General features: G+C 43.2%; 1 protein-coding gene across 4 annotated transcripts; it reads left to right on the forward strand.

The window, feature by feature from the left end:
* Positions 1 to 522: 522 nt before the first annotated feature.
* GSTA4 (glutathione S-transferase alpha 4) lies at positions 523 to 19,921 on the forward strand. 4 transcript variants are annotated; one of them, XR_001006217.1, is made up of 9 exons: positions 532 to 655; positions 1,611 to 1,715; positions 7,031 to 7,082; positions 8,870 to 9,002; positions 9,856 to 9,997; positions 11,727 to 11,858; positions 15,848 to 16,201; positions 16,417 to 16,418; positions 19,889 to 19,921. XR_001006217.1 is itself a non-coding variant. In XM_011981300.1 (7 exons), the coding sequence occupies exons 2-7, from the start codon at positions 1,629 to 1,631 to the stop codon at positions 15,968 to 15,970; spliced, it is 669 nt and encodes a 222-aa protein (XP_011836690.1). In that variant the 5' UTR covers positions 523 to 655; positions 1,611 to 1,628; the 3' UTR covers positions 15,971 to 16,469. The 4 variants fall into 4 exon arrangements, 3 of the variants coding, with proteins under 3 accessions (XP_011836690.1, XP_011836692.1, XP_011836693.1); XM_011981300.1 differs by lacking the exon at positions 19,889 to 19,921 and having other exon boundaries at positions 523 to 655; positions 15,848 to 16,469; XM_011981302.1 differs by lacking the exons at positions 7,031 to 7,082; positions 19,889 to 19,921 and having other exon boundaries at positions 558 to 655; positions 15,848 to 16,469.
* The last annotated feature ends 2,653 nt before the right edge of the window (positions 19,922 to 22,574 follow it).

Below are 22,574 nucleotides of genomic sequence, written 5' to 3' on the forward strand. Positions count from 1 at the left end.
GTCTTGGAAGCTTGACTACCCTACGTTCTCCTACAAATGGACCTTGAGAGCTTGTTTGGAGGTTCTAGCAGGGGAGCGCAGCTACTCGTATACCCTTGACCGAAGACCGGTCCTCCTCTAGCGGGGATGGTCGTCCTCTTCGACCGAGCGCGCAGCTTCGGGAGGGACGCACATGGAGCGGTGAGGGAGGAAGGGGACACCCGCCTAGCCAGCCAGATCAGCCGAATCAACCCTGGCGATCAATGGGGTGACAGATGTCGCAGCCAGATCGCCCTCACATCCGAGACATCGTCGCGGCGCACAAGCTATATAAACCTGAAGGAAATTGCAACTTTTCGCTTAGGTCAAGTTATTCATCGCACTAGAGCTTCAGCACGTAATTTTAACTAAAATCAAATTTAACCAGCATAGCAAATATCATTTATTCCCCAAATGCTAAAGTTTGAGAGAAACGTACTTGATTTCGGGCTGTTTTGACACTATCCAGAATGCCTTGCACATGGGTGGGGCATGCTAAATACTGCAGTCTCTATTGGTGAGGTCGTTCCGGAGCCTCGCCCAGCTCCCGCGCGCTAGAGCCGCCTGCTGGTCTCGCCTAGCCGCGGACTGCTGGCCTTGCGCTTTGTGCGGCTCCAGGTCTCCGAGCGGACTCCAGGTCTGTCTCCCTCCTGCGGTCATCCCCTTCCCCGCCCTTTCTCTCTTCTTTTTTTCCGAGTCTCACTCTCACATTCTTCCTTCATCCCCCCAATTCAGTCCTTCTTTTTTCTCCCTCTTGTCCTTTGCCCTCCATCTCCAGTCTGGGCAGAGGTGGGCCTGTTGGCTGGAGCTGGGGTCCTTTTTGGAGTGTGCGTATTTTTTTTTAACCCCTTCTGCGGAGTCTGAATGCATTGGTGGAAGGTGGGCCTGGATGGTCCCCAGGGCCTGGCGGGGCGGCCGCTACGCCCCTGCGTGGGCTGAGCGGGGAAGCTGAGCATGGGAGAGTGCAGTCTCAGATGGCCAAACCCTGGCCCCGGCTCATTTTACAAGGCCGGGGGCTCATCTCCCAGTAGGGGTGGGGGACACGTGGGACCCGGGGGGCAGCCCCCGCGTGCGTGACGATGGATGCACATTTTGCAGACAATAGTAGTACTCGGCCTGTTCACCTTCCAGTTGCCGTGATAATAAAATATGATGTATGTAAAAGCATGAATACTTGAAGAGGTTCCTGTGGCTGTGCGATTTTCCTTCGCGACCCTCTTCAACGCTTGCCACTCCGTATCCCCAAGCTGAATCTGGAAAATCTGAGATTCTCAAGGTCAAAATATATAATGTTCTGAATTTGTGAAATCCCGTACTGCTAGCACATATGTTTTTACAACAAATGGCCCCAGCTTCCCAAGATCCAGGATAAGAAGTCATAAATAGAAATCATATAAAAGCCAAGGGTTTTTTTGGCCCATGTTTTAAAATGGTGGTATGTTTTTTCTTGAGTGAGGGAAAATGCAAAAACAAAAATAAAGAACAGTTTCCCGTGCCAACATCCTGAATATTCATTTCGCCCCTGAGCACTGGGTTGAAGACGCGAAATTGGGACTGTTGGTGTGCGAGGAGGTGCTGCATTTGTTTTTCAGAAAGCCTGAAAAGCTATCATGGCAGCAAGGCCCAAGCTCCACTATCCCAACGGAAGAGGCCGGATGGAGTCCGTGAGATGGGTTTTAGCCGCCGCCGGAGTCGAGGTACCTTATGTGCTGTTTCTTCACAGATTTGTTATACAGTTTTTGAGACCTTTGAAAGAAAAATAGGTTTTGAAGCACCATTCAGGTCTGGTTCTCGTCCACCAAAATCACAGGCATGCTTCACTGAATCAGATTCCGTCCCTGAAGGGACTTTTCTTTATAATTAGAATGTAGTTGGTGGAATTCTATTTTCCTTTTGACTGTTACTTAATTATTGGCTTCTGATCTAGCACCAATGAATATTTATTAATAAGAAGAAAGGAAATGTACCTGGAAATTGTCAGTTACTCTGAGCTCTTATTATGCATTCTTAGGGTATATTTCGTGTTTTCTTCAGTGGCTTCAAACTGGCAGCCTTGGTATCTTGCTTGCATATTGATTTTATACTTTAGATTATAGTCCAATGACCTAAATTGCCTAAATTGTTTCAGCTTTGGCCACGGTGCTCTTTCAGTTTTACCTTTTTTTATTTCACATTGGCCTCTTTTTTGTTCTCAGTACTTTTTGACACTATAAAATGCTCTGTGCTCATCTTGTATTAATATTTTCCCTGCCCTAGCCCTAGAATCAGGAATTTCTTAGATAGAAAAATGGTATTAACAGGCTGGCACGGTGGCTCACACCTATAATCCCAGCACTTTGGGAGTTCGAGGTGGGCAGATCATGAGGTCAGGAGTTCGAGACCAGCCTGACCAACATGGTGAAACCCCGTGTCTCCCCAAAATACAAAAACTAGCCAGGTGTGGTGGCGCGCGCCTGTCCTCCCAGCTACTCAGGAGGCTGAAGCGGGAGAATCGGTTGAACTGGGAGGCGGAGGTTGCAGTGAACCAAGATGACGCCACTGCACTGCAGCCTGGACTGCAGAACGAGATTCTGTCACAAATAAAAAAAAAAAAAAAAAAAAAAAAAAGAAAAGGTATTAACGTCAAGATCTGGGTGCTAGATGTCTACATTTGTTTCTAGTGCCATTTGTTTGTGGAAGAAACTGCCCTGTAAAATTTTCCCTATTCTGGATTTGGTTTACTTACCCTCCAGGTGTTGCTTTGAGGTAACATGGTAAAGTGAGGCTACCCTTATTTGAACATGCTCCTCTATTTTCTGTACTTCCCATAAATTACTAGCTGGACCCAGAGGCATGATCACTTCAGGCTTCTTTTTTCTTTCTCTTTATTTTAATTTTTTTTCCTGCCAGACTATGTCAGAGGAGATACTGTGAACACACTTCTCTTGTACCACGTCAGGGCCTGTCTGGTGTCTGGTTGTCTCGTTTTCAGTGATGCCGAGCTTCATCGGTGTGTTCCTGTGATGTCAACCCCAATCCACACATTATAGTTTCTCCCAGTTTCTTTTCAACTTGTGGTTTTAGCAGCTATTGATCATCATCCCTGTTAGGATTTACAAAATGGCAATTCTTTTCATTTCCATCATTTCACCTATGTTTATGAACTGTGATTCTCTTCTAAGACAGTACTCGTCACTCATTAACTTTAAAATGTGTAAAAATGTTATGTTTAAATCATAAACTTTAAAACTCAGTTACTTTAAAATGCGCTTCATATAGGAAAGGCAAGGTAAATGCTTGATTATAAATTTTCACAATAATGTGTTGTTACCCTAGCAACCTCCAAAGATGGCAAATGTGAGTTGTTGGGTTATGGGTTTCGTGTTTGTTTTTTGTTTTTATTTTTTGCATATGATAACTTGCCACATGGTGTTTTACAATTTTCTAAATGAGTTGACATTATGTTCATATGCAAATTCTGATTTCTGGCTTGTCTTTAGAAATTGGAAGATGTGGTGATCCTGAGTCCTTATTTTCACAGGGCAGCAATTGTTGGATCTGAATAAGGACTGCCCCACCTTGCCCTCTTGTCTCAGGGTGTATTTGCTAATTGTTAAAAGGAAAGTGAAAAACATTCATAGTCCCAGGACCTGAATCTGCCCGACTTCACTTGTGTCTGTCATATGTCTAACCCCCATAGGCTTCTGAGTTTGTAATTCTTGATTCATTTCATAGGTTTTGAATGGATATAACCCTTTGTCAAATCTTCTCTTTCTTCATTCTACCCTGCCCCTCCTACTCACCTATGAGTCAACATTTTTGGTTACAGTAATAAAAACCCAACCTTAAATAAGTTAAACAAAAAAAGAACATGAGTTATCTGACCCACCTACCCCAGTCCAATCTGTGACAGGAACAGGCTGATCTGGTAGAGTAACGAGCCCACTCCTCAGACCAGAGTGGAGGAAGCTGCATTGGTCTGTCTCCCAGGGCAACGACATGGTTTACAAGGTGGTGGAGAGGGGGCCCCTCCCCATCTCTTTGCCAGTTAAGTTTGTGCTCACATAGATCTGAGACAGTCAGGAGGGACCAGCTGGCAGCCACCAGACAAGTCCATGATTCTCAATATCCCATGATTGAGTTGAACCTAAAGTTGAAGCACACACATCTGGGTAACTAGGTCACTAAAACCTACTGAAAAACAGCCTGTTCTAATTCAGGGAGTCCTCAATGTTGGTCAGTCACTTAATTTGAGTCATCATTGACATTGCTCTATGTTGGTTGTTTCTTCCATGCTTGGAACTTTATTTGCCTGAAGACCTCTTAAAACCCAGGCAAATCCCCATTGAGACGTGGGAGATGTACACCCTTTCTACCATTAACTAGGAGCATCAGTTGAGCACCTTGTCCCTGCATATATCCTATAAACTTTCTGAGCCAAATGTGGTGGCTTGAGCCTATAATCTCAGCTTCTTGGGAGGCTGAGGGTGGCAGGATCCCTTGAGCCCAGGAGTTTGAGGCTGCAGTGACCTGTGATTGAGCCGCTGCACTCCAGCCTGGGTGACAGACCTCTAAGAAAAAAATAAATAAATAACCCTTTCTGTTAACTAATACGATGTTTTAACTTTTGATTTTAGTGTGTTATAGTACAAATATCCAGGGACAAATTCCTCAACTGAATCTATCTGAGAGACATTGTCAATTGATCCAGGAGTACTGCCTGCACCACGTCTGACCATCTAGGCTTCGAGCATTGTTGCCCCAAGGATACTGTTCATGAGCATTAGATGAAGATCCTCTGGGAGCACTGAGTCTCCTTTCCTCACACCATGAGCACCCACCCTGGCAAGCAGCAGAAACCAAGCCTCCACCCTATGATCCTGATTCTCCCCCACCCCTCCAAGTTGAATGTTTTTCAACTAAATTCACCAATTCTTAACATTTTGCTACATTTGCTTTCTCCTTTCCTTTTTTTTTCTGAATTGTTTCAAAGTAGTTGCAGACATCAGCATGTGTCTTCCTCCCAGGGTTACAGGAAAGCGGTCCTGATCCAGACCCCAAGCGAGGGTTCTTGGATCTCGCACAAGAAAGAATTTCGGGCGAGTCTGCAGTGCAAAGCAAAAGCAAGTTTATTAGGAAAGTAAAGGAATAAAAGAATGGCTACTCCATAGAGCAGCCCCAAGGGCTGCTGGTTTCCCATTTTGATAGTTATTTCTTGATAATATGCTAAACAATGGGGTGATTTATTCATGCCTCCCCTCTTTCTAGATCATATAGGGTAACTTCCTGACATTGCCATGGCCTTTGTAAACTGCCATGGTGCTGGTGGGAGTGTGGCAATGAGGACGACCAGAGGTCACGTTCATCACTATCTTGGTTTTGGTGGGATTTAGCTGGCTTTTTTAATGCAACCTGTTTTATCAGCAAGGTCTTTATGACCTGTATCTTGTGCCGACCTCCTGTCTCATCCAGTGGCTTACAATGCCTTAACCGTCTCGGAATGCAGCCCCCAGTAGGCCTCAGCCTCATTTTACCCGGCTCCTATTCAAGATGGAGTTGCTCTGGTTCACATGCCTCTGACACCAAGGCAACATAAATAATTGTCCTAATAACCACAATACCATTGTCACCACCAAGAAAATTAACGCTGCCTTCACAACATCTAATATGCAATCCATATTCAGATTTTCCCTATTTTCCCCCAAATGTCTAACTGTTACACATCTGTTTAGCAGTTATAACAGTTTCCTCTCCTCGGAGATCTACTTCCAATTTGGTTGTTAAGTATCTTTAGTTGATTTTCATCAACAGGACCTGACTTTTTTTCCATGCCCTCGACTCTTGAGAAGTCCAGGCCATTATGTTTGTAAGGTCCCACATCCTGAATATACCTGATTTTCACCTTTCGCGTAGATTCAGGGTAAATATTTTTGGTACTGTTTTAGCAGGTGTGACTGTGCCTTTCTCACTGTGTTACAACAGAAGGCTCAGGATATCAGAGTGTTCTCCACTGGGGAGCCAAGTTTGATTGTTTGGTTAGACCGAGGGTGAGAGATCTCCCGATCTCTCCATTGTAAATTGATACTTTCCCTTTATCATAATTAAGTAACTTAATTAAGTCTTCTGTAAAAAAGAGCTTTTTCTTCTCCTTACCTTTTTTTTTTAGCATCATTGTTTATGGACATAGATATTTTGTTGTTGTGTTATAATCCATAATTGACATCATTCTTTTTGATGCTTAAATTTTCCCAAATTTGGTGGGGAATTCCCCTCACAGGGCCCTCCATGCCTTTCTCTTTCACCTTTGGGCACTTCCTTGCTTCGGCATAACAAAATCAACCTTCTTTTATAGGAGCCCTAGTTCCTTTTAGGGGGCAGTGATATTTAGAAACCAAGATGTGGATGCTAAGTCTGCTCTTTCTCTCTGCTTCTTAAGACTGTTTAACTTGGTATTTTTAGTCCTGAGTCTCTATGATGTTTACCTCCTTTTGGAGGGTGAGGATATCTTTTTAAAAAATTGATACACAATGTACATATTTGGGGGATACATTTGATATTTTGATACATGCATATCATGTGTAGTGATGAAATCAGGGTAATTAGGATGTCCATTACCCACCTCAAACATTTATCTTTCCTTTATGGTGGAACATTCCAATTCTTCTAGCCATTTTGAACTGTGTAATACATTATTGTTAACTATAGCCTACCATACTATTGAACACTAGATCTTATTTCTTCTGTCTAGCTGTATTTATGTATCATTAACCAACCTCTTTTCACATCCTCTTCCTCTCTACACTTCCCAGCCTCTAGTAAGCACCAATAACTTTCTATTTCCATGAGATCCACCTTTTTAGCTCCCACATATGAATCAGAACATTCAGTCTTTGTCTTCCTGTGTCTGGCTTATTTCACTTAACGTAATGACCTCTGTTTCTGTCCGTGTTGCTGCAAATGACAGGATTTTGTTTTTTTAATGGCTGAATAATATTCCACTATGTATATATACATTTCTTTTTTTAAAATTTAGTTTGATGAAGAATTTCTGGAAACAAAAGAACAGTTACACAAGTTGCAGGATGGTAAGTATGAAAACGAAACAACTGCCTCTAATACTGATTTTCCTTTAAGAACTGCTGTTTATGTGGAAGGGCAAAAATATTCAATGACACTGAACATTCAGAACAGTATCCTAAAACCAAAAAAAGCAAGAGGGAATAAATAGTTGAAATTGCCAGGAAATCACTTCTTATTCAATAGTTCCATAAAAGCTGGCTGAAGGGGGTGAGTAGTTCCTTCCCCACCCAAGTGAACAGCTCTCCTCCATCCCTTTCTTCTCCCCTCTCTCCCCTCTAATCTCCTCCTCCCCCTTTCTTTCTCTCCCTTGCCCCTTCCCTCCTTCTCATTTTCCCTACTTCCTTCATACTATCTGAGGCATCCTGGCCTGTTTGAAGTATGCAAATAAATACCCCCAATGGGGATACTTTCTAAAGTGAATACCACACAGAAGCGAAATCGACGAACTGCCCCCTCCCTTCACCTTTAATTCCTGGTCAGCCCTGCTCCCTCCTTGCCCATCCATTGTAGCAGGAGCCACCAGTAGACCTATAAAGAATGCACCCATCAACCTGTGAGCAGCCTCCCTCCCAGCCAACAGCAGGGTCCTCAGGCCCAGCTGGAGGCTCCCTTGTATGGCACCAGCACTCCAGGGCTGTAAGGCCACCTTTTGTGTGCGACGGTGGCTGGAAGCCACTAGGCATGTGCTAAGTACTCCTTTCCCCTCTACCCTCACCCGTTCAGAATGCCCAAACCCTCAAGGGCCAAGCTGTACCCTATACAGGCATCTCTCCCCAGGGTTTGGTATGTAGAAAGTGTTGGATTCAGATTTGTTAAAGAAAACAGTGGGTGGTTTTTTTAACTAGTGACAGCAAACTTGGTAGTAAACAATCTGTTCTGTGGCTACAGAGTAGCCACAGAGTATACATGAGCCAAAGAGTATACATGAGTCTCAGCTAGTTACTTAGGTTTCATGATCAGATTCTCTAAAAACAGTGCTGTCCAGCAGAACATTCTACAGTGAAGGAAACATTGTATTCTGCACTGTCCAATATGGTAGCCACTAGGCACGTGTGACTGTTGAGTACATGAAATATGTCTAGTGCAACTGAGGAACTGAATTTTAAGTTTTAAAAATTGTAATTAATTTAAATTTAGATTTATATAGCTGCATGTAGCTGTGACTGCTGTATTGGCCTGTGTAGCACTGAAGAAATATCTTCACTACATTCCCCTTAATCCCTTATCACTGTGGATAGGTATTTTTCCTGGGGTGAAACTGAAAAGGGAACGTTTATAACAATGCTAGTTTTCAGGCTTCTTTTTTTTTTTTTTTTTTTCCCCCCCAAGACAGAGTCTTGATCTGTCACCCAGGCTGGAGTACAATGGCATGATCTCGGCTCATTGCAACCTCCGCCTCCTGGGTTCAAGCAATTCTCCTGCCTCAACCTCCGAAGTAGCTGGGAAAACAGGCATCAGCTACCACACCCGGCTAATTTTTTTATTTTTAATAGAGGCGGGGTTTCACGATATTGGCCAGGCTGGTCTCGAACTCCTGACCTCATGATCCACCTGCCTCGGCCTCCCAAAGTGCTGGGATTACAGGCTTGAGCCACCGTGCCTGACCCCTTCAGGTTTCTTTTGTGGCTAAATCTGCTCTCCTGAATGAAGTTAAAGTTATCTGTCATCTGGAAGCTTTACACTATTTCCTAAGGCCATGATTCCACGTTTCTTTTCATTCAACAGAGCATTTTTTAGGGGTTGGGGGACAGAGAAGAAGAGATCACTTCTAACTCTGGGCTTCCATTCTCAGGTAACCACCTGCTGTTCCAACAAGTGCCTATGGTTGAAATTGACGGGATGAAGTTGGTACAGACACGAAGCATTCTCCACTACATAGCAGACAAGCACAATCTCTTTGGCAAGGACCTCAAGGAGAGAACCCTGTACTGTGGCCCCTCTCGAGTGTTGTCACTTGTCAGCTTACTGATGCCTTAGCTGATTAGCAGTCCTCTGCAGCACACCACATTTACTTTATGTCTTACATAGTTATGAGATCAGGGAGCAAAAACCCAAGAAGGTCACGAAGACCAGTTGGAACTTCAGTAGAGAGAGTCTGAGTAAAACAAAAGAAAATAATTGGATTCAGATGTTGAATACTATATCTAGGGTGTCATTGTTTCAGATTTCAACATTTTTAAATGCTTTGATACTGCTTTTTACCTTTCTTACACATTCACTATTGTTAAGTATTAGGAATGAGGAGCTGCTGTGATGTTCAAGGCCTGGGAGAGTGACCATTAGAGACCATTAGATTATAATTTGAATTCAAAGCCTGGTCCTTGCACCCCTTAGATGTATGACCCTGGGCAACGTGGGTATAAGAATAGTACATTTCTCATAGTGTCATGTGATTTAATGAGATAATGAATAGAGAGTGTTTAGCACCATGCCTGGTACACTCTAAGCACTCAATAAATGGTATTCACTACTTTCATGAAGATGAAGTTTGACCCATACTAAGAGACCAAAACACAGATGCTGGGGTGAAGGTGGAGGAGTAGGATGCCAGGAAGAAAGTGACTCTCAAGCTGTCTGATCTGTGACAGATTTTTGTGAGTTACAACTAGAATTGACCTTATCTCTTTGCTCTTAAGAGACAGGTATAGGTAAATGCTGCTAGGGACTTAAGTTGCCAGCATCTTAAAAAAAAAAAAAAAAGCACTCTGAATTCTTAGTTGTGGAAACCAATGGCTTCAAAGAGAGGAGAAACTGAGACAACTGCTCTTTTGTTTTAAGGATTGACATGTATGTGGAGGGGACGCTGGATCTGCTGGAACTGCTTATCATGCATCCTTTCTTAAAACCAGATGATCAACAAAAGGAAGTGGTTAACATGGCCCAGAAGGCTATAATTAGATACTTTCCTGTGTTTGAAAAGGTAGGTGGCAGAGATGCCTGTGTACACAGAGTAACCAAACCACAAAGAAGCTGCCACAAACACCCTTTTCTGTCCAAGCATTTTAAAACTGAGCCCAGTTGGACTAACCTAAGAGCTAATGGACTCCTAAGAGCTAATAGTAGCCACAGCACAAAGCTGGTGTCTTAGAGCCCCTCAGACTCTGCTAGGACCACATGATTCAGGAGTCTAGAAAAAGTATGGGCTCCCTGCCTTTGTCCCTTATTGTTCCTTGCATTCACCAAGTTCCCACCTTGTGTGGATACAGCAGAAACTTCAGAAGATACAGAAAACAGAAACTGCCTCATTCATTCATTCAACAAACAGTTGTTGAACAGCTATCTCATAGCTGACATCCTCCCTGATAATTTGATATGAGGAAAAGAACATTTCCATTTTATTTGTCTTCCCTTTGCTCTTTTTGTTTTTGGTTTTGTTGTTTTTCTCTTCTTGTTATATCTGCTTTTCTGAGCTTCCAATTCTTTATTCCTGAACTGGGAGGAGTATTTTTAGTGTTTCAGTGCAAACACTAAATAAGAGGATGTGAAAATATGGGAAGGCCTATCTGGCAAGCTTCCTCTGACCATCTTTGTGGAACTAGATTTAGGAAAAAGGAGAGGTATTTTCTGGGGTTTCTGTAGCTAGGTTTTATGGTATCTTTCCCACAGGCACTTTGTGAATGTAAAATAGGATAATGCAGAAATGTGGTCTGGAAAGGGCACAGAGGACATGGTGCTTTGGCAAAGGGTCACTGCTCATTCTTAGGTCCCAAGGGCCCAGACTGTGTCAGGGTTTCTTGCAACATGCCTATGAGGTGAGAACTGTTGTCCCTTTTACACATAATGAAGTCATGGAGAGATTCAGTGGACCTGTCCAAGGTAACATGGCCAGAAAACGGAGAGCAGGGTTGAAACTCTGGCCTCTGACTACAAATTCAGGATACATTGTACTATGCCACTCTGACTCCAGCAGCTATATTTGACCTGGAATTGTGTTCAAAATTCCTGTCACACACACACTTGTGCACATGCAGACACCCATGGGCATCCAAGAGTTCCCTGTGAAGGGGATCTCCCCGTTGCTACCACTGCTCCTTGCCTGTCCCTAATCACAATCTATTCTTATAAAGCCCCACACCTGTATGTTACCCTCAGAATGGGAGTCAAGATGAACTCAAGCTTTTAATTTTCTCTGTTTTGGGACATGTAAGAGGAAGCCTAATTTTTAATTGGGTTGAGTTTATTACTACACGTCTTGATGTTCTAGCAACAGAACTGGGAAGTAAGAGTGAGCCCCTTAAAGATGATCTATCACTTAGATTTCTTAAATCACCCCGCCCTTCCCCAAGCCTCCTGCATGCATTTCTGTGGATACATTTTTGGAGTAGATGCATCCTTTCAAAACACCAGATGCTAAATCCAGAAATAAGGAATTTTCCCTTCCCCACTTCAATGTCTCATTCAGATCCACAGCAGATATTTAAGGATGCTTTCATTTCCATGCCTTTTTTGTACTTTCTTTCTCTCTCTGCCCCACTCTCTCTTGCTCTCTCTGTCAGAGATAGGGCATGTTCTCTTACTTGATGTTATTTATGAAAGCATGAAATGACAAGGTCATAATTTCACCTCTTCTCAGTTACTGCACTGATTCAATAGCCTCATCAGTCTCTCTATGTGGAATATTATGACTGATGCACACCATTTCCTTACAGATTTTAAGGGGTCACGGACAAAACTTTCTTGTTGGTAATCAGCTGAGCCTTGCAGATGTGATTTTACTCCAAACCATTTTAGCTCTAGAAGAGAAAATTCCTAATATCCTGTCTGCATTTCCTTTCCTCCAGGTAAATAAAACTATGTGTTAGAAGATTGTCCTAGAACTCTTGTGCCTCCCTTCAGTGCCTATTGTTTGGTTGGCTTTGGGAGTGTGTGTGTGTGTGTGTGTGTGTGTGTGTAATATTTTTAAGATTCTAATTTGGCAAATGAAATGAAAGTAAGGACCCAAAGTTGTTTTTCTGGTCCTTAAATCCTTCAAGTTGAAAGATCATTGATGTGTAAAGATTTCTTTTTTTTTTTTAGATGGGATCTTACTGTGTTGCCCAGAATGGTCTTGAACTCCTGGGCTCAAGAGATCCTCCCACCTCAGTCTCCTGAGTAGCGGGCACTATAGGCATGTGCCAGCACACCCAGCTCAGAAATTTTCATCTTAATTTTGTTCCATCACTGCACTCCTGGAAAAAACTCCATACACAGAGAGTTTGCCACTGGGGACTTTCCATAGAAATAACCATAGAGGTGAGGTGCTCTCACACTCAAATATATCTACTGATGGGATAGTGGGCAAGATAAACATCAAAACAGTCTCATTCATCAGGCTATGACCCCCTTTCTCAGAAACAGTATGGTCTCAAGGTAGGAAATTGTAAGCCTGAGCTCTGAGAGCAAATGAAAGATGATAGCACCCTAAACATCACCCCAAAGGGTTCCTACCATTCTCCTGAGAATTCTAAGGAAAGACTTGTGTGGTTCAAAATATCCCTCAGGGTTATTCTGGCAGGATTGATCTTAGAACTTTAAAGGAGAGAAGGGCCTTTTAAAAAAAACTCATTTAGTGACCTCAGTATTCACTTGAGGGAGTAGAGACCCAGGATAAAGAAATCAGCCGCCAAGCTGGCTTAGCCAGTGGATGCTTGAGTTTTGTCTAGAACCTTAGCCTTTTATCTCCAAGTCTAATGTGCAGACTGTAATCCCTGGGCCAAACCTGGCCTGCCACCTGTTTTTGTGAGTTAAGAATAGTTTTTACATTTTTAAATTGTTGAAAAAAATCTGTGGAATAATGTTTCATGACACATAAAAATTATATGAAATTCAAAATGTATTCATAAATTTCATTGGTACAAAGCCATGCCCGCTCATTTACACAATGTCAAGTTTGCTTTTGTGCTTCTACAGCAGAGTTGAGTAGATCTGATAGAGACCATATGGCCTGCAGAACTTAAAATTTTTGCTGACTGGTCCTTTATAGAAAAACTTTGCCAATCCCCGATACAGTGCAGATACGGACCATATTGCTGTATGTTTGACCAAGTTATCAAAAGCCAAGAGAGATACACTGACTCCCCGAAGAGTAACACACATACTTAAAACCATTTTTTGCCAAGTCTGTTAAATATTTTGATATACTAATGAGGGCGGTTACCACCGGTTCAATAAATACACCCAGAAAATGAGAATAAAAATCTTCAAGGCAATAAACCACCATATCATTTATGATGTTATAGTTTATATAGGTTTTTTCTTTTTTTTTTTTCATTTACTCTTGCAGACACAGAGATCGGCTTTCCTTAATTTGATTTTATTCATTCAGAACTGACTTAGGATACTTTTCACCTGAAGTATTCTTTTGCACTGTTAAAAGAGTTATTTGTTTAGCAGAGAAGGGAAATCAGAGGAAGGGAACTGCAACTTATTGAGAGCCAGCTGCATTCCAGTCAGTCTGCTAGGCACTTAACATGCATTTGCTCATCTGGCCTCTCAACCCCACCCCAGTAACCCTAGGAGATGGGCTTCACTATCTCCGTTTTACAGATGAAAATTACAGATTTGGAAACATTACATTCTGCATAAAGTTGCAAGACTGTGGATGACTGAGTTGGGAGCCACAGAGGAGTCTGGGATCTAAGTCTGTACTCTTTCCACTAGACTGTGTGGTTTCTGAAAAACACATTTAGAAGTACTAGAAGTACCTATGGCCCTAAATAGGTGAGATGCTGAACCCAGAAGTAGGTAGAATGCTAAACTTATTAAATGTGAAATCTAGGCTGGGCGTGGTGGCTCACACCTGTAATCCCAGCACTTTGGGAGGCCGAGGCAGGTGGATCACTTGAGGTCAGGAGCTCAAGACCAGCCTGCCAACATGGTGAAACCCCATCTCTACTAAAAATAAAACAATTAGCTGAGCATGGTGGTGCGTGCCTGTAATCCCAGCTACTCGGAGGCTGAGGCAGGAGAATCGCTTGAACCGGGGAGGCAGAGGTTGCAGTGAGCCGGGATAATGCCACTGCACTCCAGCCTGGGTGACAGAGCAAAACTGTGTCTCAAAAAAAAAAAAAAAAGGTGAAATCTTTCCAGGCATGCATATATATACATGCTGTGTACACATGCACACACACCTCACAGGCAGTAAAGAACTTTTCACTGAATAGACACAAAATATCTAAAAAGTCTAGGGTAAATGATAGAGATCAAGGTTTCTTGGTAAACTGTAGCACCAGGACCTATTGGTATTTTACATTGATGATACTATAATAACAACCCCTTTTTAAACCCCAAGGCATTATCTGTGTAAATACAGTTTTAATCTCTGATCAGATTGAGGATCAATATTTAAATCTTCAGAATTGGACACCAGATCGGTGTTGAATTTAAAGGGTTATTCCTGTGTTGATTAATGGATTTAAAAAGTCACAAAAGTTTTACTATACATGATAACTATGAACCCCACATAAATCTTGAAACAATACATCATTTGGATCAAGCTTCTAAATTTTGGTATGATATTTAAAATCAGATAACACAAGTAGAGCTTAAGTACATAATGAAAAGAGAAAATTGTCATATTTATATATAATTAATTGGCATAATTATTAGGGTTTTTGTTAATATTAGTGGCATATGTATGTATGTTTGTGTGTGCTTAATTAAGGCTGTGTCTTGCACATAATAGGCAATTAATAAATAGTAGCTATTTAAAACAACCTCTTCACTTTTAAATAAATGGTTTTATTTAAATAGCTTTAAAAGGTTTTATTAGAATAATTATATATGATGAGCATATGCTTCTTCATATAGTTCAGATTTTTCACTAGATAAAATGGGCTTTTCTTCTCAGTTACTGAGAATTGGTAAGATTTGATTCTATGAATGAAAAATATAATTTTTTTTTCTTCTATTCCAGTTTACATAAATATTTGGTATCTGGGCCAGAGGCTATGAAAAAATGCAACTGGCGATTTCCTGAACATAGCCAGAAAGAGGATTCATTTACTGATAGGAGTAAAAACTCTGAAGAAGCTGAATCTTAAAATATAAATTGTACCGTCTGGTGACTTTTTAAAGCACCTTTACTTAAGTGGCTCATGCATTTTCTCCCAGCAGATCAGTGCACTTCAGGTGGTTAGTCCGAGTGGTGTTTACAGCTTATTGATCACAACAAGTTATAGATTTCTTTGTTCCTTCCCCACTCCCACTGCTTCAAATTGACTAGCATTAAAAAACAATACAGAAAAATACACTGGAGGTGTTTTCAATGAGTTTTCCCCTTCCTTTTTTTTCACCTTAAGTGTCATAATTCTATTTTGAGTATGTTTTTACTTTTGCCATTGCTGTAGAGTTCTTTTTGTGAACCTGGAGATTTGCCTAAACTCCGATCTTGATATGGGTGATTGATGACAGCGATTGTAAATAATCATAGAGATCAGATCTTAACCTAGCCTTGTCCAACCCACGGCCCATGGGCTACATGTGGCTCAGGACAACCTTGAATGTGGCCCAACATAAATTCATAAACTTCCTTAAAACATTATGAGATATTTTGGGATTTTTTTTTTCCAGCTCATTAGCTACCGTTAGTGTTAGTGTATTTTATGTGTGGCCCAGTGAAGCCAAAAGATTGGACATCCCTGCTAAACAAATGCTAGATTTCAGTTCTGCTTGGAACCTTTCAACAAGTATTTATTGAACAAATTTTGATGGGCCATTTTGCATAACCATATCTTTGTAGTAACTAATACCTTTTTTGTTAGCCTTAAACTTTTGGGTTTTCCTTTTTCAGGAGTACACAGTGAAACTAAGTAATATCCCTACAATTAAGAGATTCCTTGAACCTGGCAGCAAGAAGAAGCCTCCCCCTGATGAAATTTATGTGAGAACCGTCTACAACATCTTTAAGCCGTAAAACAACACATCCATCTGTGAGTGAGAGCGTGTTCCTAGAGATGGTTCTGTCCACAGTCATGTCTTAATGGATCCCAGCTCTGTCATGGTGCTATGTATTACGTTGGGTCCTAAGTTTGGTCTTTTGTGTCAAAGAGATCATCTCTTTCTAGAAATATCAACCTTTTCTGTCCAGTAAATAATTGTTAGGGGATCTTTTTTGGAAAACTTTTTTGGCGAGGCTGGTATTTAAGTTAGATCTGATCAGGCTACTAATGTCCTGTAGCCAGTTCATCCTCATAATGAGAATGGGCAGGATCTCTTGTTCTCTCCTGAGTGTGTTTCTGCTCTCCTTATCCTGTTCTCTTATCCTTATCCCCTCCAGTCTTTGCCTAATTTTTAGTGTTTAATAACAACCAAATGTCTAGTGAATGACTCTCATCTGAACTGTAATAAATAAAATGGTAGTAATGAATGCAATCAGTATTAGCCAAAATAAAGGATTTATGAGTCATTGCTCATTGCCTTGTTGCTAGAATTTTTTAATTTTTTTCAAATAAAGAATACATTTGCACTGTTCAAAAATCAAAAAAGTATAAAAGGGTCTACAGTCTTGGAAGTCTTTTCAACCCTGCTTCCCCACAACCAAGTCCTGCTTCTCACAGGCAAACGCAGTTACTATTTGTGTACCCTTCCAGTTACATTTGACACATGTATAAGAAAATGCAAATATATATTATTTTTATCTTCTTACTACCCAAATGGTTATTTGTAGGCTTCTAAATTTTTGCATTTCAGAACTAAAAGTATGGTCTGTTAATATAATGCTGCTGTTAAACAGGCGTTGATTCACATCTCAAATACTCATCAAGCCTCAACTGGACACAGTGACTCACGCCTGTAATCCCAGCACTTTAGGGGGCCAAGGTGGGTAGATCACCTGAGGTCAGGAGTTTGAGACCGGCCTGGCCAAAATGGTGAAACCTCATCTCTACTAAAACTGCAAAAAGTAGCCAGGAATGGTGGCATACCCCTGTAATCTCAGCTACTTGACAGCCTGAGGTGGGAGAATTGCTTGAACCTGGGAGGCGGAGGCTGCAGTGAGCTGAGATCACGCCACTGCACTCCTGCCTGGGTGACAGAATGAGACCCTATCTCAAAAAGAAAAAAAAAGTACTAATCAAGCACCTATTACATGCCAGGCAGACTGCCAGGAGGCAGAATCGTAGAAGAAAGCCCCTGCTTTAGAAGAATTCAGCATAGTGAGAGGTGACAACGTGCTAGTAGCCCTCGCTCTCAGCGCCTCCTCCACCTCAGCGTCCACTCTGGCAACCTTGAGGAGCCCTTCAGCCCGCCACTGCACTGTGGGAGCCCCTCTCTGGGCTGGCCAAGGCCAGAGCCAGCTCCCTCTGCTTGCTGGGAGGTGTGGAGGGAGAGGCAAGTGTGGGAACCGGGGCTGCAGGCGGCTCTCACAGGCCAGTGCGAGTTCAGCCTTAGCGGGCTCAGCTGGCGTAGCACTTGGAGCGGCTGGCCGACCGGCGCCGCCAACCCAGGGCAGTGAGGGGCTTAACACCCAGGCCAGCAGCTGTGAGGGTGTGCCAGGTCCCCCAGCACTGCAGGCCCACTGGTCCCCCACTCGAATTCTCACCTGGCCTCAGCCGCCTCCCAGTGGGTCAGGGCTGGGGACCTGCAGCCTGCCATGCCCAAGCCCCCTGTGGTGGGCTCCCACGCAGCCGGAGCCTCCCTGATGGGCACTGCCCCCTATTCCGTGGCACCTGGTCCCATCGACCACCCAAGGGCTGAGGAGTGCAGGCGTGCTGCGCTGGACTGACGGGCAGTCTGCAGGTGGCCCTGGTGTGGGATCCACTAGGTGAAGCCAGCTGGGCTCCTGAGTCAGGTGGGGACTTGGAGAACTTTTATGTCTAGCTGGAGGATTATATATGCACTAATCAGCACTCTGTCTAGCTCAGGGTTTGTGGATGCACTAATCAGCACTGTGTATCTAGCTAATCTGGTGAGGACTTGGAGAACCTTTATGTCTAGCTAAAGGATTGTAAATACACCAATCAGCACTCTGTCTAGCTCAAGGTTTGTAAACACACCAATCAGCACCCTGTGTCTAGCTCAAGGTTTATAAATGCACCAATCAGTGCTCTGTGTCTAGCTAATCTAGTGGGGACTTGTAGAACTTTTCTGTCTAGCACTCTGTGTCTAGCTAAAGGATTGTAAATGCACCAATCAGCACTCTGTGTCTAGCTAAAGGATTGTAAATGCACCAATCAGCACTCTGTGTCTAGCTCAGGGATTGTAAATGCACCAATCAGCACCCTGTGTGTCTAGCTCAAGGTTTGTAAATACAGCAATCAGTACCCCGTATCTAGTTAATCTAGTGGGGACTTGGAGAACTTTACTGTCCAGCCTCTGTGTCTAGCTAAAGGATTGTAAACGCACCAATCAGCTGGTTGTGGGTGGGGTCAGATAAAGGAATAGAAGCAGGCTGCCCAAGCCAGCAGTGGCAACCCTCTCCAGTCCCCTTCCACACTGTGGAAGGTTTGTTCTTTTGCTCTTTACAATAAATCTTACTTCTGCTCACTCTTTGGGTCCATACCGCCTTTAAGAGCTGTAAAACTCACCACGAAGGTCTGCAGTTTCACTCCTGAAGTCAGTGAGACCACATACCCACCAGAAGGAGGAAACTGCAGACACATCTGAACATCTGAAGAACAAATTCCAGACACACCATGTTTAAGAACTGTAACATTCACCGCGAGGGTCCACGGCTTCATTCTTGAAGTCAGCGAGACCAATAACCCACCAATTCTGGACACAATAGGGTAGGGCAAGATACACATGTAAACAGCAGAAGTAATTTTAAAAAGGAAAGAATTGCCGCTCTTTGGAGTATCTACTACTCAGAAATTTTAAAACCAAGGAAACGCAAGTTTTTGATGAGAGTCTCACTCATTTATCTCTCATGACAGAAGGGATTTTTTGCTCAGCGGAAACAAAAGAAGAAAAAACAAGTGGGAGGTGATCATTGTCTGATGTAATCAATACAATCTCCATTGTTTTCATTACAGGAAAATAAATCGCAAACATCAAGGCAGTGATTTGCCTTCATATTTAAACAATGTGAGCACTCTGTTATCACCCTGATATTTAAAATTCTTGCAAGAGCAAAGGCCTGGTGGCAGGTGCAGCCCCGAGGCAGGCCTGAGGAACAGTGCTGACCTAGGCTGCTGTGCTGAGAAAGAGGCCCAGCGTGGCCAGGCCCCTGAGTGCAGTAGACAACAACAAAAAAAGAAAATGGGAAGTGTGTGGTAAAGACTTTCACCTTGCCCCACCAGAGGTCTGGCCTTTGCTTCTGGAAGGCAGTCTCTTAAGTCCTTTGAATGCTAGGCCTGACAGGAGTGTCTTTGTTTGCCTGGGGGTCTTGGGCCAGTCAGCTAGTAACAATGTGCTGTAGGGTGAGAGCTTTGAGTCACACCAGCAATGCGATACTGGGTGAGAGCTCTGGGTCACATGCTATCAGCTCAGCTCTGGAGAGAGTGAAAACAGATCACCTGTTGGGCAGTCAGCCATGCTTACCTGATGGACCCCCCCCCCCAATAAAAATCCTAGGTTCCAAGGCTCAGGTAAACTTCCCCAGTTGACAATACTCCATGGGTATTGACACACAGTGTTGCCAAAAGGAGTGAACGCTGCCCATGGCTCCACAGGAGGACCTCTGGAAGCCCGTGTTTGGATCCCTCCTGGACTCTGCCCCACACACCTCTTCCCTTGACTGGTTTTCATCTGTATCCTTTCCCTGTAATAAACCATAGCCGTGGGTATCACAGCTTTCAGTGAGTTCTGTGAGTCCTTCGAATGAATCATCCAACCTAAGGGTGGTTCCCCTCAAACTTCCCTCTGAACTCTTCAGGGAAGATAAACATTTTACACACATTTAGAGACTAATTTATACCTGGGAACTAGACAGTTGACTTGACAATCCTCAGGGGTCTGTATTACAGGTGGAGCAACCCAAATCTGAAATCCAAAATGCTCAGAAATTCAGAATGCTTTAAAATCCGAAACTGAGTGCTGACATGGCGCTCAAAGGAAATCTTCATTGGAGCATTTTGGATTTGGGATTTTTTGGTTTGGGATACTCAGCCAGTAAGTATAATGCAAATATTCTAAAGTCCAAAAAAGTTCTAAAGTCAGAAACACTTCTGGTCCCAAGCATTTCGGATAAGGGACACTCAAACTGTACTGAGTTTTGTGGGATGGCAGCAAATTTGGGCTAGTTTATATTACTGTGTTGCTATTTTTACTACCCAGTGCCACTGCCTGATAATTTTAATCAAGGGCTGTCTATATAGACCTTAAGCCATTTTGCAAGTACTTGCTTTTGGGTTTTAATTCTCTTAGACACAAGGGGGCCCCTGAATCTGGTTCTTTTAGAAAAAAAACAGGGAGGAAGGTTGGCTTCTGCATTGAAGTAAAGGATTAGAGACAATAAAAACAAGAGACGAGGCTCTCTCCAACAAGAAGTTCCCATGTTTCTCGTGTTCATAGTTGCATGACCTTAAATTGTGCAATTCACTTCCCATGTTGGAAACCAGCCCCCTCCTGTCCCGTTCTGCCTCAGGTGGCATTACCCCAGTTTCATAATTTCCTTTTTTGGTGCAGGCTCCCACCCTTTAGTCTCAAACCTCCAACCACCACCACCACCACCATTACCCCCCAACAATTTTCACGAGTTACCAGACTTTGGTAATAGAGTCGGAAGTCAGAGACAGGATTGTTTATCCTCAAAAAATATCAACATGCTGAGTGTTCAAGGCTAAACCCAAAGTCAGCATGAGTGAGACAGGGTGCAAGAAAGAGCAGAAGGAAGACAAGAGGCTCACTGAGTAAAAGCCACGACAGGTGAACCAACGGGGTTAAAGTGCACAGCCATGCCTAAATGGGGCAGTTGCAGAGGCTTCAGTGTCAGGGACAAAAGAGAAAAAATGGACAGTGTGGGACTCTGGTATCTAGGACAGAAGTGCCAAGGGACCTGGCCGGGCTCAGGGGCTCATGCCTGTAATCACAGCACTTTGGGAGGCTGAGGTGGGCGGATCATCTGAGGTCAGGAGTTTGAGACCAGCCCGACCAACATGGAGAAACCTCATCTCTACTAAAAATAAAAAAATTAGCCGAGTGTGGTGGCGCACGCCTGTAATCCTAGCTACTTGGGAGACTGAGGCAGGAGAATCGCTTGAACCTGGGAGGTGGAGGTTGCAGTGAGCTGAAATCGCACCATTGCACTCCAGCCTGGGCAACAAGAGCAAAACTCCATTTCAAAAAAAAAAAAAAAAAGAAGTGCCAAGGGACCCAGAATAAAGCCACACTTTCAGAGAGGTTTTGGCAGATTGAATACCTGACTCTGACTCTCCTCCTGTCCTCACCTGGCCGAGGCAGTTCTGCAGCGTCCAATCTCCCTGGGGGACGGAACAGAGCAGAAAGTGAATCCCACTGGACAGGGGCTGCAACAGACAATAACCAGCAGGGGATTTTGTATTTACTAATGTTCCCTCATGGCTGATTGTGCGTTTTATGCCTTTAACCCAAATAACAAGCCTCAGAACATTGCGTGGCAGGCTCTGTCTTATTCCTTTAGTGCTAACATCTCCACGTGAGGGAATCCTCTCCTGACCATAAGATCTACAGAGCTTCCCCGCACTGCTGCCCCGACCCCCCATATACCCATATACCTCTCTCTCTCTCTCTCTCTTTTTTTTTTTTTTTTGAGATGGAGTCTCACTCTGTCGCCCAAACTGGAGTGCAGTGGTGTAATCTTGGCTCACTGCAACCTCTGCCTCCCAGGTTCAAGCCATTCTTGTGCCTCAGCCTCCTGTGTAACTGGGATTACAGGCATGCACCCCCATGCCTAGCCAATTTTGTATTTTTAGTAGAGACATGGTTTTACCATGTTGGCCAGGCTGGTCTTGGACTCCTGACCTCAAGTGATCCACCTGCCTCCGCCTCCCAAAGTGCTGGGATTACAGGAGTGAGCCACTGCGTCCAGCCCCTACATACCTCTTTCTTATCCTCTTATTTTATTTTCTTCATAGCACTCAGCACCCTCTGGCATGATTTGTTTAATCAATCTATGTCTTTATATATGAAGTGGCTTGCTTACATATGCACAGTTGAGTCGTGTTTTTTTTAATCTATTCATGATAGTCTTTGTCTTTTAATTGGTGTATTTAAGACCATTCACACTTGAAGTAATTATTGATGTAGTTGGATGTATACCTACCATGTTTGTAGCTGTTTCCTATTGTTGCTCCTTTATTTCTTTTTTTTCTTCCATTTGTATGATGTATTAGCCTACAGGGACAGAACTAATGGGATATATATATACAAAGGTTAGTTACTATTAAGTATTAACTCACATGATCTCAAGGTCCCACAATAGGCCATCTGCAAGCTGAGGAGCAAGAAGAGCCAGTGTGAGCACCAAAACTGAAGAACTCGGAGTCTGATGTCTGAGGGCAGGAAGCATCTCGTGCGGGAGAAAGATGTAGGCTGGAAGGCTAGGCTAGTCTGGTTGTTTCACATTTTTCTGCCTGCTTTATATTCTAGCTGTGCTGGCA

The sequence above is a fragment of the Mandrillus leucophaeus genome, unplaced genomic scaffold (assembly GCF_000951045.1).
Source record: "Mandrillus leucophaeus isolate KB7577 unplaced genomic scaffold, Mleu.le_1.0 Scaffold223, whole genome shotgun sequence".
In the NCBI taxonomy this organism is placed as follows: Eukaryota; Metazoa; Chordata; class Mammalia; order Primates; family Cercopithecidae; genus Mandrillus; species Mandrillus leucophaeus.